The sequence below is a fragment of the Pollachius pollachius genome (assembly GCF_949987615.1).
Source record: "Pollachius pollachius genome assembly, chromosome: 2".
NCBI classification, from domain to species: Eukaryota; Metazoa; Chordata; class Actinopteri; order Gadiformes; family Gadidae; genus Pollachius; species Pollachius pollachius.
This window is the reverse complement of record NC_136935.1, coordinates 32,110,176-32,130,091: the sequence shown is the minus strand read 5'-3', so window position 1 is coordinate 32,130,091 and position 19,916 is coordinate 32,110,176. Positions and strand designations below refer to the sequence as shown.

At 44.1% G+C, this 19,916-nt stretch overlaps 1 protein-coding gene across 1 annotated transcript in view; it reads left to right on the top strand.

The window, feature by feature from the left end:
- The first annotated feature begins 8,711 nt into the window (after nucleotides 1-8,711).
- Nucleotides 8,712-19,916, top strand: part of LOC307070912 (phospholipid-transporting ATPase ABCA1-like) — a 36,954-nt gene continuing 25,749 nt past the window's right edge. Inside the window, exons 1-5 of the mRNA XM_079729668.1 lie at nucleotides 8,712-8,852; nucleotides 13,012-13,119; nucleotides 14,995-15,088; nucleotides 18,669-18,810; nucleotides 19,183-19,301. Of these exons, the coding sequence (XP_079585794.1) occupies nucleotides 13,054-13,119; nucleotides 14,995-15,088; nucleotides 18,669-18,810; nucleotides 19,183-19,301 (421 nt within the window). The 5' untranslated portion in view covers nucleotides 8,712-8,852; nucleotides 13,012-13,053. The remainder of the gene's footprint in view (nucleotides 8,853-13,011; nucleotides 13,120-14,994; nucleotides 15,089-18,668; nucleotides 18,811-19,182; nucleotides 19,302-19,916) is intronic.

The following is a 19,916-nucleotide window of genomic DNA, read 5'->3' as shown; positions in this document are numbered from 1 at the left end:
TGTTTTCATTATGTACTAGTCTGTTTGCGAGAGAGAGAGAGAGAGAGAGAGAGAACCAGAATGAGAGAGAGTCGATGTTCTTCCAGTGGAAACTCTCTGGACTCTACGTCTCCATGATGTAGACTCACTATATGTGTTGTGTGTGAGTGTGTGTGTGAGAGAGGCAGCAGCTGAAAGGTTACTCCGTCAGCAGTTAGAGAGAGAAGGGCCCTAGCAGGGGCGATCCAGAACTGCTGAGCCAGAGAGAGGGAACAAGGGGAGGGGGGAGGAAACCAGTGTGGTTGCCAGGTGTTAGGACTGAATAGACCAGTACACACACACACACACACACACACACACACACACACACACACACACACACACACACACACACACACACACACAGGCATATGCTATCGCAAGCCTGTACAGGTCGATACAGGTTTGTATTGTTCTGTGATCTCCACCCACTGCCTTATTCCCATTGATGTAAACAAACAAGATAACCCACACAAACACACACACACACACACACAAACACAGTTGGTGTCACGCCTTTGTCTATCTCTACAAAAACAATGATAGTGTGTGCTGCTGGCACATAACGTATATAGTCAGTCCTACAGACTGTACTTCTACAGTAGCATAGTAGTACGTCTACATATATATACAGGTTGTAACTTGTGGTTCCTTCTCCTGACGGTGCAGTGACGAGGACAAGCTGGGGACTGCTGAGGACAGCACTGAACACAACAGCAGAATCTCTTCTCATGTGACAAACAAATATAACAATGTGAGATTCTGTTGGATGTCCTCAAATGTTTGGTGTGTGCGTGTGTGCTCACCACGGTGACCTTCATAAACTCCAGGTCACATGACCAGCGTCGCAACAAACCACCCACAGCGATTAGCTGAATATTACCGCATTCCACACACACGAACAGGCCTTGTGCAATGACCCATGCACACAATTGTATTATAATTTACTTATTATTGTCATTTGTCTGAAGTTTTCAACCCAAGAGTTATCGTGAACCAGCGTATCTTACAGATACCTTTCATAAAGCAGCAGGTAGGGGTTAGGGGTCATCTGGCTCTAGGAGGCCTTCAGGTAGGGGTTAGGGGTCATCTGGCTCTAGGAGACCCACAGTTAAACTGTGGACATCGGGGTTCTAACCCAGAACTTTGCAGCTGGGAGGGGAACACCCAGACCACAAGACCAATGGTTCCCAACCTTTGGGTCGGGACGCCACTTGGGGTACCCTGATATGCAAATGGGGTTTGCAGCGGATTGCTGATATAAGCCATAGATATTTGATGGTCGATGATAGAAAAACAATTGATTTTTAAGGTCTCACAGACATCCTATATGTGCGAACTCTGGTGGACTGCCGGGAGTTAGATATTACTGAAAGATGTTGATAGGGTAAAAATATTTTTATTGAAGCAGATGCATAGAAATTTAAGTTGGTGTCAAACATGCAGTTTGCAGTTAGAAACATTTGCAGGGTTAAAAACGGTATGTGTTCTAAGATGAAATGGGTTATATTACAAAGATAAGAAACTGAGAATAAACTTGAATCCTCATATTGAGCTCCCAATCATTATTGACGTCTCCATCCCTTTATTATAATCAATCACACCGATATGTAGTTCTGCTTTGGTTCTTCGTTTCCAATGTCACTTGTAGTTTTGCACTGATGTGACGTGACGAACTATTAATTTGAGTTGTTACCATTTGATTGATTAAGTGAAGAAAATGGCGATTTTGAGATAAAAGTAATAGTTTAAAATCGACATCGTTGACCCTCAGCTCCCCTCGCATGGCCCTGTAGTAAATCCTCACGCCAAAGAGCCAGTAGGACACTATGATATTCATAACAACACACCGGATCGGGATACTTCGAATTCTCTTCGGGTTTATCCGCCTGCAGCTGACATCATTCCCCTTTCACCCAGATTTGCCGGGCTTCAAGGAGGTTACTCGCGGTCAACGCAGCTCCCAGTTACCGCAAATACTGATGGACCAGGTGTATGTTTATCTATCACACATTCCCGTTCAAACCAGGAACAAGGGTTTGAGTTAATGGTCTATTTGACACGCATAGGCTAATTGTTTGTTAATGTTTGAGTTTGCATGTGTTTGGTTTACAGAGCAGCTGCCTACGTGGCAGCAAAGGTGTCTTTTTCCCGTGATAATGGCACATTTTACTCGATTTATAAATATATATTAAATATTTTCCTCAATCCACGTGGCTACAGCCCCCTCCTCTCTCTGCTCCGTTCGTCGGGGTTACTACCGGTCAACATCGCCCAACGCTCCTTCCTCTTTCTCATCCTCTCACGGCTCCTCTCTTCACTCTGCTTCAGACGCGCAGGCTCGCGCGCGCCGTGTGCGTTGTCATCATCATCACTTCGTGTTCAGGGACGCGCTGTTTATAGAGGACACTGCGTGACGGCAGATTTTCGGGGGCTATGTCCCTTGTCACACCGGAGAGGAAGCGTCTCGTCCTCTAGATTCGTCACTCTTTCTGAACGACCGAGTGAACGGTCATAACTAAACGATAGCTTGCATTACACGCTAGTTTCATTACGTTTGTCTGCCGTTCGTGTCATCGAGAAAGAAACGACTTGTCTATGCTTGCCTCTTTTTTGAACATCTAATAATGGCCTTCATTCGACTCGGAGGTATAGAATAAACTCCTTCATTCTGAATCGGGTGCCGCACGCACCGTCAGGTGTCACGCACAAAGTAACAAGTGCGTGACATCTGACTGAATGTTGTTCACCGCAGATTTTTTGCTCTAATATTTACCGAGGACCTCATAGATGGCTAGGGCATGCTTAGGAAGTGTCTGTGTTGACGAGAGACTGAGGCCTCACATCATATGGCCATAATGTCTATCTAAGCATTATTAATGAATTCATTCATATGTGTCCAGATGGAATCACAATTGATCCTAATTCATACTGAAGGGAATTCCTCTCTGATACAAGCAACACGTAATTCCCTGACTGCGTTCCACTCTGGGATCCCGAAAAATGTGAACGAACCCCCTGCCCTCTTCATGATATAACAGAAGAAAAAAGATACAGAAGCCCTGAGAGCCAATACCTCGAAACACACCGCTTGTGGTCATAGACTTATGTCTAAGACCTCCTCTCCTCCAAGTGGGTTACGGTGCAACGCCAGCCCTGCAGCCCTACCGCGTGTGCTAAGCTTGCACCATGCTGCGACAGCCCACACAATCACATTGTTCTCCAGCCGAAGTAACAGCCTCTGACAGCTGCAGACGCTAGTACACTAAACCCAACCGACCCAGGACTCAAACCTTGCATTTCAACACCTAGTTGGATCACTTCTCTACCATCTTTGGGTTGTGATGCTCGTTCCGCTCATTTACATTTTACATTTCGGGCATTTAGCAGACGCCTTTATCCAAAGAGACTTAAAAGACGCTCATTTGTCAGAAGAACGAGAAACAAAAATATATTGCTATCGGTACAGTAAGGTTGTTCATAGAAACAAGTGCCAAGCACTTACAATTGCTAGGTTAACCCATTCTCTGTATACAACAAAGATAGCTAGGATAAGACGCTACCAGCAGTCACACGTTGCAAGAACTATTTTTTCAGTGCCAGGACGTACAACATACAATAAGTGCGTAAATTAAGTGCCAGAATGTATAAAGACACAATTGCGTGCCTAAGATCGGTGTTTTAGGAGAGTAAGGGAGGAGACGGGCGGTGGGGGTAAGGGGGGGGGGCTATGCTTAGTCCAGGTTAATTTAGAACAAGTGAATCTGGAGTCTCTTGCAGAAGCTGGTGAGCGACTCTGTGGTCCTGACATCGGCAGAGATCTCGTTACACCATTGCGGTGCCAAAGAAGAGTTGTAGCTTTCCACTCAGGTCTTGGTTGTTTATAAGTAAGCTAGATAAAACTTTATTAATCTCCCGAGGGGAACAACAGCAACAGTGGAAGACACAGGATATTATGCAATACAATACAAATACTAAGTAATAATAAGGGAAACAAAAATAGATGCTAAAGTCAATTCTAAATTAAGGACAAACAGAACAAATGGAAAAAACAGGACAAATAGTATAAACAGTAGACATTATAAAGTTGCCCAGTGCCAGTACTTCACAGTATATTAAAGTTTGTAAATGTAATGTAAAAAGCAAAGAGAAGTGGCCCAGTGATCGTTGTATGTTTGTGTATACACTCATTCACAAACATATGCACACATACAGAAACACACACACATGCATATGCATACACATTCACATAGATATATACATCTGCCAGGGGTTACCCAGGATGGACTTGAAATTGTTCCTCATCCGCCTCTGCCTGGAGATTGTCCAGCTTTAGCCCAGCTACAGAGCTAGCCTTTCTCCCAAGCTTGTTGAGTCTGTTGGTACCCCTAGCCTTAATGCCACCTCCCCGGCAACCCCTAGCAAAGAACAATGTGGAGGCTACCACAGACTGGTAAAACATCTTCAGTAGCCTGATGCACAGGTCGAAAGACCTCAGCCTCCTGAGAAAGAGGAGTCTGCTCTGACTCTTCCGATAGAGGGCCTCAGTGTTGTCTGTCCAGTCCAGTTTATTGTCTGTGTGTACTTCTAGGACTTGTACTAGTTCACTATCTCTATCTCATCCCCCTGGTTTGTTGGGCTGGAGGTGGTTCTCCACGGACAATCTGACAAAGCCCTCCACCACACCTCTCGTCCTAAATTAGTTAATTAGTTAATTTGATATGGGGTCGGTCACCCATGCACACACTCCCCAGAGACATGTACGTTACAAGAGGGCGAGGTCATTGCTGTCCAATACATTTGTACATTATGGTGGGCAGGCTGGTGAGGCACTCTGGCTTGTGAGGTACTGGGCCTTGCGTCCTCTCAAAGATCACTGCGGTTTCCAACCCGGGTCTTCTTTCCTTAAACCTGTGTTAGCTTCAGCGGCTATGCCCAGCTGACCCGAGGGAAACAGTGGCATCCGTATGTGTCTTCTTGCGATGTTTCTTATTCTTTGGTTTGTTGTTCAACATGAGCTCAGTATCTCCCACTGCTGTGCAAAACCTCCCCAGCATGTTGTGGGACAGGAATGTCTGTGACCTTCTGTCCTGTTCTAATGTCCCTTGTGTCTCTCCTTGGTCACGATGTGGTGGAACAGGATCCGTGTTAACAGGTCTGTGGGGCCCTTGATGGATTATTAAGTAATCTTTATGATTGCAATGTGTGGGGAAATTGGTGGTTATGTCTGGACCCCCCCGTTGTGAGACCACATTGCCATGCCGACAGAACCATCCAGCACACATCCTGGTCAAATCCTTAAAGTGCCGTTTCTTCCACTATGGTTCCATCCAGAGTTGTTTCACGACCTGGAACCAACATACAGAGTGGTCGGATCCCACGGACAAACACTGAGAAGGTCTCACAGGTCCCGAGATGATAATGCTTCGTGACCCCTGGTCTAAACCAACCCTAAAGAAGAGCTGAGGGTTGAACACTTTTCGTACTGTTTATATTTTAGTGCCAATAAACACAAGAGGATGGGATAGTATTGTAGCATTAGTTATTATATAGTATAGTATTATGAATTAAATACTCCTTGGTCAACGTGTTTAAAGAGTCCATCTTATGAAATCTTCACTTCATATCAAATCATTTTGATTACTTTACTAATACAAGTCTGATCATACTTCCTTCTCAGAATGTGATTCATCTCGGTTTAAGTTGAGAGGAAAGCTGCATTTTCACACAAATGGCTGATTTGACATTACAGACACACAATGAGTCCAAAATCCTGAATCCTCCTCATTAAAACACACGAAGTGACCATTAAACACAAAGAGAAGGGTTACACCAGAGGAGACACACACTCACATGAAACCCTTTTATTAATGATGTTGTCGCTACTGGAGCATTAAATATCATCCAGCCACACCTTTGTCTAGAACCTTTCCTTTCTGTTGCCTGTATACTATTATTACTACTATAACTACTACTGATATTGCTATTCAGTGAGTAAACACTTTTATCCAAAGCGACTGAAGTGAATTGAGATACATGTCGTTACGGTGCAGGTAAGGCTTGGGCGTGTTGCTCACGGATGCCTACAGGGAGACTGTGGACATTGGGGATCGAACCCAGAACCTTTCAGCTAGGAGTCAGACGCCCTCACCATTACACTGGGAGTCAGACACCCTGACCATTACACTGGGAGTCAGACACCCTGACCATTACACTGGGAGTCAGATACCCTGACCAGCTGTCCTACCCCCTTAATGACTTGAGATGCTGCGCTTCTCGCTGATACTGTAGGAGCCTCGTTCTGATAAGATTCAGATAAGATTCTGTTTCTTATCAGATGCAATTATAAGATCAGATCAATTGCAAACCGATTCCAATCCTGATCTAATTCAATTCTGAATCCATTCAGATTCAGTTTCCTAATCGCTCCTCATTGTTCTCACAGATTAACTCTCATTTAATTTCCTACTGCTTCCGAGCAAAACTCAATGCATCAAACAAAGACAGAGCAAAGACACAAGAAGCACACAGAAACACACTTGTAAAACTACAAGCAGCATGATGAATAACCACCAGCCAGGAGATCCCTGCAGGCAGCAGGGAGTGTATGTTTACTCTCTCAGTAAAGGCCTCCAGAAGGCCGTCTGTCACCCAGCCCAATCTGGGTGAGTAGGCTACAGTTGGACTTCATAATGGCACACACAAACAAAGGAGAGTCACAAGACTATGACACAAGTGGCCGCCTGTTAGTCAGCGCGGTGTTCTGCGCTGTTATCTTAGATGCACCCTGTGTACCGGGCAGCAGGATTCTGCTGAGGGACCGGGCCATCTTGTTTTGAGTCTGCTGTCCTCCTCCAGGACATCCTGACTGCTGCTTGTCAGGGTTAAGTCACAGCCCAGCGTGGGGTCCGGCCGCTGGGACCCATCTGACAGGCTGGCCCCCAAAACAAGACCCAGGCCCTCCCAAAAACACTGTTTTATATTGACAGAAAGTGTGGAAGAAAATGGGTATTAAGGCTGTTTTTAACCCTACCGTTTCGCATGGTTTGCGTCATAAAATCCCTCAGAGATGAAAGATTACAAACCTCTCACTTTGTTATTACTGTTACATTCATCTTATGGCAAACGTGATTCTATATCTTTATACTTAACTTCCGGTATATTATACTGTATTATATATACTATATATATTATATTGTTCTATACTATACTCTTATATTACTATCATATTATATTATACTGTCCTCTACTCTATTATATTCTACTGATCCCTGCTCTGTTCTACTGTATTGTGTTGCACTGTCCTCTACTCTACTATCTTATACTGTCCTAGTCTATTCTACTGTACTCCACTCCATTCTATTCCTGAGCTTTTCTTTGCTATTTCTTCTGGCATTGATGTACTAGGCCATGTCCCGGCCAAGCGTGTGCGCACACACATACAATAGATAGATGATGAGTAATCAGCTGATAAGAAGACATTAAGATCAATGCTGCTCTCCTAGCTGTTAAGATATAGGGTAACGAACGCTTATGTTTGATCGTGGGTTATTTCAGTTTTATTAATGGCCGGTTCAGACTACACGATCTCAGCCCGATTTTTCCCCGATTCTTTCGTCGCAGACAAATTTGCAAATCGTACACGATTTTGAAAGGTCGGCGACGAGACTTGTAATGTGACATGCTTGCGATCTGCGATGTTTTCGTCTGCGACGTTCGAAAACCCCACGACGAAAAGTTTGGCATGTCAGAATTTTTTGGGGAATCGCATGACGTATCCATCGTTGACATGAGGGAACCCCGCCCCCAGTTGCGTGAGGGAACCCCGCGAACAGCTGGAGCTCACGCGCAGTGTTCAACCTATTATGTTCATAAAACATTACCTCCAGTTCGGTATGTAGCACCAACATCCCGAGCTCTTGCAACCCAAGAACGAGTCCACAATCTTTTCTTCTTTTTCTTCCTTTCCGTTTCTGCGCAGAGGACCGCTAGCATAATGCCTAGTGCGAGGTACTCGGGATCCATTGTTGACGATTTGTTGCTAGGCTACGTTGTTGCTGCGTCTACTTTGTATCGTTCATGTCACGCGCAACGCAACTACTGTGAGGAATTGCTGCATGAGCAGATATAAAAACTACTGGAACCTTTATGACAAAAATGTAAAAAGCATTTGTTAGTTCTAAACCTTAGATTTTCTAAATATCTTGCAAATGTGAATGATACAAAGTAGAGAGCATCGCACCCTCGAATCGTGTAGTGTGGCCAGTCTTACGACGAGACAAGGCCCGATTTCCTGGCTCTGTGATCGTATAGTGTGACATGTTAAATCGTGGAGGAATGTCTGAGAATCGTGTAGTCTGAACCAGCGATAAGGTAAGGCAATGACGTCAGTAATAGACAGGTATGGATATCGACGGGAAAATGAGTAAAGTCGTCATTGATGGCCAATCGGAGGTCCACTATTCATGTCGCCAGGCAGGAACTACAACACACTAGGGCGCGCGGCCCCTTTAAGATGTGTTTTGGCTTTGCACGTGCGCTCCATATATGGGAGAGGTGGTAAACTGAAGCAGCTCGAGCTCGCTCGATTTGACCGATAGTTACCTCTTCTCAGTCTCTCCTCCTCTCCTCCTTTCCTTATCTCCTCGTTCCCTCCTCCTCCTCTCCTCCTCTCTATAAAACCCTGGCGGTGGAAAAAAGGACACTTCTGAGTCTCAACAGCTGAGAACAATAGAGGAGACCGAAGTTACAGTGGACCCGTTGTTTTCTATAACGGAGGATTTACATTGGATGAAAGGAGACATCATTTTGTGTCCGCAGGGGTCCGGAGACAGGTTGGTGGAGTCACTTGGTTTACTTTATTCAGCTTACTCGTTTTTGGGACTTTCTTTGTGTCTATGACGTCTGGTATGAGTGGTTTTGTGTGACAGTCCAATTTGACTATTGCAATGTTGTATTGTTGTTATAAGCAGTGTTTTGGGGCTGTGATGTTGTACATGTCGGCTGAGAATATCAATGTAGAAGTTATTCTGCTCGACAGTCACCCTGTCTGCGGTCAGCAAGAAGATTCACTTAACATTGCGAGTTAGGATGAATTTGAATCATATGCATCAGAGAAAGGGTTTTAAACAGTTTCAGTCAACTGTCTAGACGTTGTTTTCGACAGCTTTTCTTTCTGTGTGTGTGTGTGTGTGTGTGTGTGTGTGTGTGTGTGTGTGTGTGTGTGTGTGTGTGTGTGTGTGTGTGCTTTTGTGTTTGTATCGGGGATCTGTTTGAGTGTGGAGCATCTGACCGAAAGTAACCCCCCCCCCCCCCACGGAACCAGAACAATGAAATAAAGCCATCATTTGATTTGATTTGAATGACATCGCTCCCGACGGGCTGAGGATAAGACGCAGCCTTCTTGTGTGAAACGAAACACCATTTGCACCATCTGCGTTTCCGTTATTTTGTCTTCTGTGGGGTTTTGTTCATATCAAGTGCGTGCACGTCGACGTTGGTTATTGATAGAAGGAAGCTGTGAGTGTTTCTCACACGTGTTCCTCCTTCTAATGCCATCTGATCGCTGCTTTATTCATAGTTTATCTGATTAAAGTCTTCTTGGTACGTTTCATCACATCTCTCTCACGCAATTGTTGAACATCTACGAAACTACTCGTATTATGCCGATGACACCACTTAGCTTTTAAACCAATGCGATCAAATGGTAGTTGATAGTCGATCGATTATGCAGTTGCGCATATAGTCGAAAAATAATCCTCTTTCTCTGTGTGATCGCACGTGAGCACGAGTGGATGGTAAACAAGTGAAGAGCTGCAGCACTGGCTCCGGCCGCTAGGGGCGCGTTGCACCATTTGGACCTGCAGCCATGCACTTCAAAGAGAATGTTGTTGTTGTTGGTTGTTTTACCTAAAAATAGACTTGTATCTCAAATCGATTCGGGAGATTGATTTGAGAGTAAAGCATTTCCACGATGTGACCATTTACTATGGTGGTTAATGGTGGACTTATTCATGAATACATTGGCCATACATTCCTATTCAATTAATGTCATAGTTTTTCTTCGATCGCTACAACTTGCATATGTCCACATATAACTAACGTTAGTGAACTTGCATGTCCACGTTTCTAACAGGGATCTTCATCCTATATTGAATCTGTTGTGTCATTTTTAGAAGAAAAGGCTTCTGCAGGTTCAGAAAAACAAGGTCTCTGCAGCAGAGATGTCCTTTATCGAAACCTGCTTACCAATCTTTTGTCATGAAAATGACGTAATGCCAAGTGGAAAAAAAGGCAATAAGTGTAGTAGGCCTAGCGCAGTTTTATCAGGAATTGTTTGTAACCAGAACCTCTCATTTAAACAGAGAGAAAGGGAGCGAAAGAAGGGAGATGGCGAGAGAGGAGAGGGAGATAGAGCGAGCAGTGTGTGTCGGTTTATTGTTTGTTGATCTGAGGATAAAAAACAAACAAAAAACATCAGGCAGATATTTAAATAAGGTCTACATAAATCGGTTAATTTAAACCGCAGGAATGCATTGCACATTCAATCATCATCTGCTATGCCACTGAAACAACAAATTTTTTACCACATTTTGGAAACATATTTTTTTGTGTGACTGGTTTGAAACAAAACCAACGTTTTGAGGGTGGTGAAGTTCAATTCAAACAATGATTCGAGGCCAAAACTGGGTTTAATAAATCTGTATTTTTTAAAGGATCATGAGGTGAACTTTGGTCAGTTTACCAGGGGATTCGTAGAAGTGGAGTAACAGGCCGTCCCAAGCTGGGAGCGATGCCCTTTATCATGGTGGTGCTGTGGTGTTAAAGTGTGGTGGCGTGATGTTGTGTCAATCAGGAATGACCACTCTTCCAAAGTCCTTTACCACAAATACTGAGTCAAACAGCGGCCGACATGGATGCAGAACCCTCACAAAGATGGACACAAACACACAACGATGGACACACGCACAAACACCCCTAACACGGACAACCCTAACACACACAGATGGACACAAAAATACAACCCTCCTCACAAAGATTTACACCCACACACACATAGATGGACACACACAATACAAACAGATATAGGGGGACACACTTACACAACCCTGACACACGCAAAACACTAACAGATACAAATATATACCCACTAGCCCACTTTAAGGAACATAAACCACCAACCATAAAGCACACACACACACAGATTTACACAAACACACAACCCTAACACAAGCAACCCTAACCCGCGCTGAGCAACAGTCTGACAGTTATTGGAACAAATGTGTCTCTTTAACCCTATCCCATCATCAAGCCCAGCCTAGAGGCTTAACGCTGGAGACAGACGGACAGAGACTTGTACCGCATACTCAAAATGTCCGCCAACATCCACCACAGGAGAAACTAAACACACGCAGTTGGCAGCACACACACTTGAATAAACACAAACCTCTCTAGCCTAACCCTAACATAACCTTCTCTAACCTAACCCTCACCCGAACGCTAAACATTACTCTCTCTAACCTGATGCCAAACCCTATCCATCTCTGGCCCATACCTACTTCACCATCTCTAACCTAACCTAATCCTAACCATATCTAGCACAATAGCTAAACTGAACCATGTCCAAAAACATACTATTTACCATCTCCAGCCCATAACCTAAACTTTACTACCTCCATCCCATAACCTTAATTTAACCGTCTCTACCCTAATATCTTAACATTACCATCTCAAACCTAATACCTAAACTTAAAGGTACAATATGTAACAATGAAACCAAGTGTGTCTCCGCCCCCTCCTCTCCAGACCCGAAGCTCACGCAGGTTGCCAGGTTGGGAATACGAATGCAAATATTTTATTTTGGCAGTAACAAGCAACCATGAGTCCTACACTGTAAGATGAACATACACAGGATTGGATTCTACCCAGGAATTTGTATGCCAGATAGAATCGAGTACATCCTTACATGATCCAGTTTGTTTGCTGGCTCATTATTGTTTGTTTCCTATCTGGCAAACCTGGGTCCTCTGAGACCAGGGAATCATAACACACAGGACAAAACAAGAACAAATGTTCTGACACAGAACAGACTTTTCAAAGAGAACTTACTTGCTGTAGCATTGTTGTTGGAGTAGCCAGTAGTATGTTTCTTTAATCTCTAATGTTATGATTGAGTACAGTACATTTTTTACATATAGCTCCTTTAACCACCTCTAACCTAACACATAAACTTAAACAGATTTACTGAATCTCAATCCAAACCAAACATTATACACCCAGACACCCAATAAACACATTTGGTCCGCAGGTCTTTATAATGCTTATTCAAAATGTTGAAATATCAGCAGATCCTAGGAAAGTGTGTCACTATGTTGACTCCATCCCATCGCGCCCACATCATGAACTCTAACCTTTGGACCTGTGGTAAAGCTAACAGTGAGGAGGCATAGCTATGTCTAGGTGGTCTAGCGGGGATAGTGCTACATCTAGTTAGGCTTGTTGCTGGTATAGCTACTTCTAGTTAGGCTTGATGCTGGTATAGCTACTTCTAGTTAGGCTAGAGGCGGTATAGCTACTTCTAGTTAGGCTAGATGGGGTATAGCTACATCTAGTTAGGCCAGAGGGGACAGCTACATCTAGTTCAGCTAGAGGGGGTATAACTACATTTAGTTACGCTAGAGGGGGTATAGCTACATCTAGTCCTCCATCTATCTGCGGCAGTGTCCTGGGTCAAGCACTGTTTTGGACGGTTGGTGTGTCCTCTGTAGGTGTGTTTGTTCTGCTCCGATGTCTATGGTTGATGTTGATGATGGTGATGACCTTTTGACATTACACGGTACAGTAGTGTACATGTTATATACATGCTAGAAGTATAGTAGCAGCATTATTAGCCCTGTATCATCTTCTCTGTTGTGTGAAAACTAGACAGCTGAAGTTCTCTGTTTTGTATGGTTCCTTCTTCCTCCCCCTCTCTCTCTCTATATCTCTCTCTAGTGAGAAACTGAGCACGCTCAGTAGGCCAGAGTAGCGGACAACATGGCCGTCTCTACTCAGCTTGGTTTACTGCTGTGGAAGAACTTCACGTTTCGCCGCAGACAGACCGTAAGTAACATCTCTTTAACCTCATCAAAGTCTTTACTTAACCAACAACTAGGACAAATGGGCTCAAACCAAAAACCTTTAAGCTGTGGGTCCACTCCACCATGAGACTTTCCTGAGAAGAAAACTTTAACACATGGCTAACTACAAGGCTCAGCCACTAGCCTGCTGTGACCGTACCGGAACCAGAGCACCTCTGTGCGGGTCTAGAACTAATATCTTACAGAACCAGGGCTCCTCCATTGCTGAGAGATTCCGGTGAGAAGACAGGAAGTGAGCAACTTGTTTTGTGTCATGCTGGAAATATTCAAACCACAGAGAGAGGAATCGGGACTGATGGTCAGACACGTGAAGATGACACATCTGAAAAGGCTTTGTGTTTCCCAGAACCTTCCCTCTTCCCTCTCAGCAAAGAAAGCACGGCAGTGTGCCACCAGCCCGACACTCTTTCTGGATACTTCCCTCTTTCTGCGTGTTGTGAAATCATCCAAATGATTCAAAGTCTTTTACATTTTTACATTTTAGTCACTTAGCAGATGCTCTTGGAATAATCAGTTGTGTTATCATAGCAGGGGTACCGGGTGCTTATCTCGCTGTGTCTGCTACAAGTAGCCAGCAACAAAGTCAGGGCAGATAGCTCCCTGGCCTCCATTTTCTCCTCAGGCATGAGACTGCTATTCCTTCATGATTTACTAACAAATAACATGTTCATTTACTTTATGAGTAATTAGTTAGAAAGATGATAGATAGTGTTATTCTTTAGTAAATCATGAAAGAATAGCAGAGAGTGGATTGAATGTCTCCTGCTTGAGAAGAAGGTGGAGGCCAGGAAATAATGAAGTCTATACGTTTTAGGACATGCATCTGGCACAGCAGAAATGACAATAAGAAGAATGAAAGAGCGGTGTAAAAGAGATAAATGCAACCAAATTAATATATGTCTACACAATAAGAGTGCCTAAATACGTAACATGCCATTATTTAATGAATCTACTTTTCTACTACCCCTATTTTGTATATTGATATTCTCATTAATAATATTATTAACACTAATAAGAATGAGAATACTAGTACTCATGATATTAACCGTATTGTTCTATCCATTGGGATCTGAAGCCACAGAGTAGGCCTGCTGAACATGTATAGAAACCACCAATCGGAACAGATGGAGCAGTCTGGACCTAGAAAACGTCTCTCTCTCTATCCCATTATATCTCTTATACTCTCTCTCTCTCCCACCCTCCTAATGTCTCTCTCTCTCCCTCCCTCTCTATCTCGTAATGTCTCTCTCTCTCCTCATGTTAACCCATATACTGTCCACCAACATTCACAGGGTGGGATTAGTGGCTCAAAGACGACAGCTGACACCCCAACCCCCACCAAACACACACGCACACACACACACAAACACGAACAAAAGCACAGATACACACACACACACACACACACACACACTCACACTCACACTCACACTTACACTCACACACATGCACACGCACACGCACACACACATTATAATGACGTGGTAGGGGTGTATTTGTTTTGCTATGAGAATGTGCTGATGTGCCACATGACCAACGGACCAAGAAGAAGAATTCTTTGCAGGGAAAATTGTATCAAATAGTTGAAGTGTTAACAGGCAAAGGTTCACATGAAAAAAAAATTGGGGGGGGATTTATGTGCTGAGAAATTATTAAAAGGTTTTGTTTGATCTCTTCTATCATCTCCTTATCTCCTCTCCCTCTCTCTTCTCTCCACTCTCCTTGCTCTCTTTTCTTCTCATCTCTTCTCTCCTCTCCACTCTCCTCCTCTCTCCTATCTTTCTATAATTTTCTCGCCTCCTCCTCTCTCCTCCTCCCTCCTCCTCCCTCCTCTCAGGTCCAACTCCTGGTGGAGATTGTGTGGCCTCTGATCATCTTCTTCATCCTGATATCCGTGCGGTCACACTACCCAGCCTATGAGCAACATGAGTGTGAGTACGACACAACACACACACACACACACCAGTTCTCCTTTCTCTCCTCTCCTTCTCCTCATCTTCTAGGTTATGCTCCCAGATTAAATTACCTTTTAAGATTAGATAAAATAAGATTGGATTGTATAAATCCCAGATGGAACATTCAGGTGTCAGTAGTACAGGACAGAAGTAACATTTAAAACAGAGAGTTAGGTTTTAAGACTACAGTCAGGTTATGTTAGAGTTAGGGTACAATTTTTTGATTAGTGTTAGGTCTGTTTAAGGCCTGTTTTGAGGTTAGTAGGTTTTGGGGGTTAGGGTAAGAGATGGGATTAGTGTTTGGTCTTTTTAAAGGCCCGTCTCGAGGTTAGTCGGTTGGGGGGGGGGGTTAGGGTAAGAGTTGGGCTGAGGGTTAGCGTGAGAATCATGATATTGGCCCAGTGTGCCCTATGAGGCACGAGGTCTAAGGGCTCTTCAAGACCAGCTTTATAAATAGATGTTCCCTGGTCCACCAGGAGCCTGATAAAGATAGATAGAGATGGGTCTGGGCTTCTCATCTTGAATATTAGACTAGGAGGACGCTAACACAGCCTTGACACTCTACACCCAAGCTATCGCAGTTGACTCATACACTGTTTACTCTTAGAGCAAATAGAAAGCATTGACATTTTCATTTATTTACTTGATGCTTTGCGCAAAATCTGTTGACCTTGCAACGTTCAAACATTTAGGAGCAACTGAAGAAAATTAATTCTGCACAATCCAAATATCCAAATGTAACCAGGTCAGAGTGCATGGATAGCTGTAGAATTCAAAGTAAGAGTTTGTGTTTTTATGGTTTTACATAAAAAAATATATACTGGTCTATATTTAGATATATGGCTGGATATTAACCAACCAATCTAAATTGCCTCATCTTAGGCTGTGAGCCAGATACTTCTGCATACCTTTATTTCGATAGTTGCAATAAAATAGCAGTATTGTGAAAGACAGAAAGTGGCTCCTGGCAGAGGTCAGTGTTTTCCCAGATGCAGTCAGTGGATCAATATTTGAATACATATTTGTGTTGTTGTTGTGAAACTACTTTACTGACTTGTAGTGTACGGAGCCAGTATCCTGCCATAATTCAAACCTGAAAAAAAGTTTCAAAGGCTTGTAAGTCTGGGTTTGAGAACTCAACACCTTGTAAAAAAGGTTTTGCAACACTGAAAAAAGAGATTATAGCCTGAAAAAAGAATGAAAACATCTGCAAACATGATTTTGTGTTCTATTTTATCTTCTTCATCATTTTCACCAACACAAAGATAAAAAAATGTCACCAGCGCATTTGCAGAGTTTCAAATCTGGCAATTCAATTCTAACAGTGTATTTCATTGTTTCCCGGTTTTGAAACCCTGTAAATGGGATTCTGCAAACAGGTGTTCATACATTGAGAAATAAGTTTTGAAAGGTTAAATATTTATTTTTAAAAACTTGTAAAGGTGTAAATTTATACCACTGCAATGTATTTTTTCAGAACTGACTTTTCAGCACTGACTTTTCAGAGATTTGACCACACAGGCGCAAGCTTTGAGTCACGTGATTATTGGCAGTGTTCTGTTGCGCGTTCGTTTTGAAACTCCTGACAGTCAAAGGTCTGAAATCGTTGATCTGCAAAAAGGAAAAGAAAAACGTTCCTGTGGGCGGGACCATTTGGCTCTAAACCTATTGGTTGCTCTCTGCTGACGCACATTCCAATCACATTTGCCGTTGACCGGGCTGTGCGTGATTGACAGTGCTCTGCCGATGACAAGAATAACAAGGGGCCTGCGCGGTTGATTTTGTTTTCCGTTTTCTAGAACCATGGCTGGGTACGGAACCCGTAAAGGGACACCGGGGAAAACAAATACAAATTAAACGTTTCTCGTGAGCACGAGAAAGTATCTGATGCGCACGAGAAAGTAACTGGTGAGCACGAGAAAGTATCTCATGAGCACCGGGAAATATCGTGCGCATATCACTGGCATTGTGTGTGTGTGTGTGTGTGTGTGTGTGTGTGTGTGTCTGTGTGTGTGTGTGTGTGTGTGTGTGTGTGTGTGTGACGTCAGCGAGTGGGTGGACGAGCGAGGAGAGCGAGCGATAGCGTGCGTGTCAGTTTAGTGAAGTAATGAACGAGTCCGGTTGTGTGTATGAATAAAGTACCCAGCCTGTCAAGAATCGGTCAAACATGTGATTGGAATGTACGTCAGCAGAGAGCAACCAATAGGTTTAGAGCCAAATGGTCCCGCCCCCAGGAACGTTTTTCGTTTCCTTTTTGCAGATCAACGATTTCAGACATTTGACTGTCAGGAGTTTCAAAACGAATGCGCGACAGAACACTGCCAATAATCACGTGACTCAAAGCTTGCGCCTGTGTGCTGAAAAGTCAGTTCTTAAAAAATACATTGCAATGGCGTAAATTTACACCTTTACAAGTTTTTAAAAATAAATATTCAACCTTTCAAAACTTGTTTCTCAATGTATGAACACCTGTTTGCAGAATCCCATCTACAAGGTTTCAAAACCGGGTAACAATGAAATACACTTAGAACAGTGCCAGATTTGAAACTCTGCAAATGCGCTGGTGACATTTTTTAAACTTTGAAAATATGTTGGTGAAAATGATGAAGAAGATAAAATAGAACACAAAATCATGTTTGCAGATGTTTGTTTTTCAGGCTATAATCTCTTTTTTCAGTGTTGCAAAACCTTTTTTTACAAGGTGTTGAGTTTTCAAACCCAGACTTACAATCCTTTGAAACTTTTTTTTTCAGGTTTGAATTATGGCAGGATACTGGCTCCACAGTAGTAGACGAGGTACAACTGTGAAGTACATTCTTATCTGTTTACTTTTGAACTTGTACAGCAACTTAAACAGTCCTCAACAAACAAGTGTTCTTCCTTTTCTTTGTAATCAAACGCACTCTGAGGGAAGATCTCCAGGGGAAACAGTCAAAGGAGTGTTTGATAAACGCCCCCTGGAAAGAAGTGGGTCAGGGTTCACTGATCATCCCAAAAAATAAACAGCTACTGTGGGCAGGCAATGGGGAGCTTTGGCATCATTGACGCTATGGAGCCTCATTACCGGGCCAATCACAGAGCTTATCAGTCTTGACTAAATGCGCATACGCAAGTTCCCACGCACACACACACTGAGGTTATAATTATTGAGTTAGACTTCTAGAGAAAATGCACTTCTTAGCATCTGCTGGACATATTCCTACCAGAAAGGAAGGGGTTAGTAAGGAACAGGAACTGAAACTCTTCAGTGAGCTGGGAAACAGCTCCCTGAACTAAAGATAAGAGTTAAAATGCAGATTTTTTCTTCTACAACCAGTTAAAACATGCCAAGCTGTGTTACTCCGCGCCCGAGATGGACCGTCTCTGAGGTCGGGTCAAAGCGGTCTGCCGTCAGCCCTGGTTGCCATTGTCTCTCAAATTGTTTTGAGAGATTCTCCTCTCCTCTCCTCTCCTCTCCTTCCTCCACCTCCTCCTCTTTCCCCTATACTTTGACTCTGGAGGCTTCTACTTTGGCGTTATGGATCCTAAGTCCCTGGTGGTCCCCGTTCTCTTGCAGGCCACTTCCCCAACAAGGCGATGCCGTCAGCGGGCACCCTGCCCTGGCTGCAGGGCATCATCTGCAACGCCAACAACCCCTGCTTCCGCTACCCCACACCGGGAGAGACCCCGGGCGTGGTGGGCAACTTCAACGACTCCATGTAAGTCCTGCCTCACTCCCCCAGGCCTGCCCCCTGCCATGTCCACCCGGTGGGTTAACAAGCCTCTAGGTCAACCACCAGGCGGGATCTGGTATCTATGTATGTTGTGTGTTTGCCCATGCTATCTATCACACGTTGGGGTGTCCGTCCAGATGTTGGATCGATACATCTGGGTGGACACTCCTCAGACAGGCTTGTAATGGCTAATCAACATCACACCTGCTGGTAACCATGGGGACCATTTAACTCACCTAGTGGCTCGGATTAACCCTGAAACCAAATCATAGAACATGTTACGTCTTATAATGGCCTACATGGTCACCTCTTTCCCTTCCTCCCCTCCTTCCGTTCGTCCTTCGCCCTTCTCTCCAGAATCTCTCGTCTGTTCGTGGACGCTAAGAAGATCCTGCTCTTCACGCAGAATGACCGCAGCATGGAGGGCTACAAGGGGCTGGTCCGGGCTCTCGCAAAGCTCCAGAAGAAGACCGCAGGTGAGTCCTGCTACTCTCTGATTGGCCCATCTGTGTGTCCTCCTTCTCTCTGATTTGTCTGTCTGTGTGATGATGCCATTGGTGGTTTGATTGGCCAGAGGCGACTGATTGGTTAATTGATAGGATTGTGAGAGAGTTTAAGGAATAATCAGTGGGCCCTCGAGTCAATGATTCAATAGCTTTGGGTCTGCTTATTAATGCCATTTCATAGTAGCAGGCTATATAATTAGCTTGATATAAGCATCCCATCTTCCAGCGAATCAAATGGATCATTTGGACATAAGCCTCTAATGTGATTAGAGATGCTAATCTCTTAATCTCCTTAATACAACAAAGCAGGTCACAGCTTTGTTACACATTAAATGGTGGCCTCAAAGTGCAATATTCTGGAGACATGGTTTGAAATTACGGTCAGCTCAGACACCAAGGCATGGTGGGGCCTGCCTGTGGGGTCTGCCTATTCACCAGGCCTGCGTGGTGGGGCCTGCCTGTGGGGCCTGCCTATTCACCAGGCCTGCGTGGTGGGGCCTGCGTGGTGGGGCCTGCCTGTGGGGCCTGCGTGGTGGGGCCTGTGTGGTGGGGCCTGCCTGTGGGGTCTGCCTATTCACCAGGCCT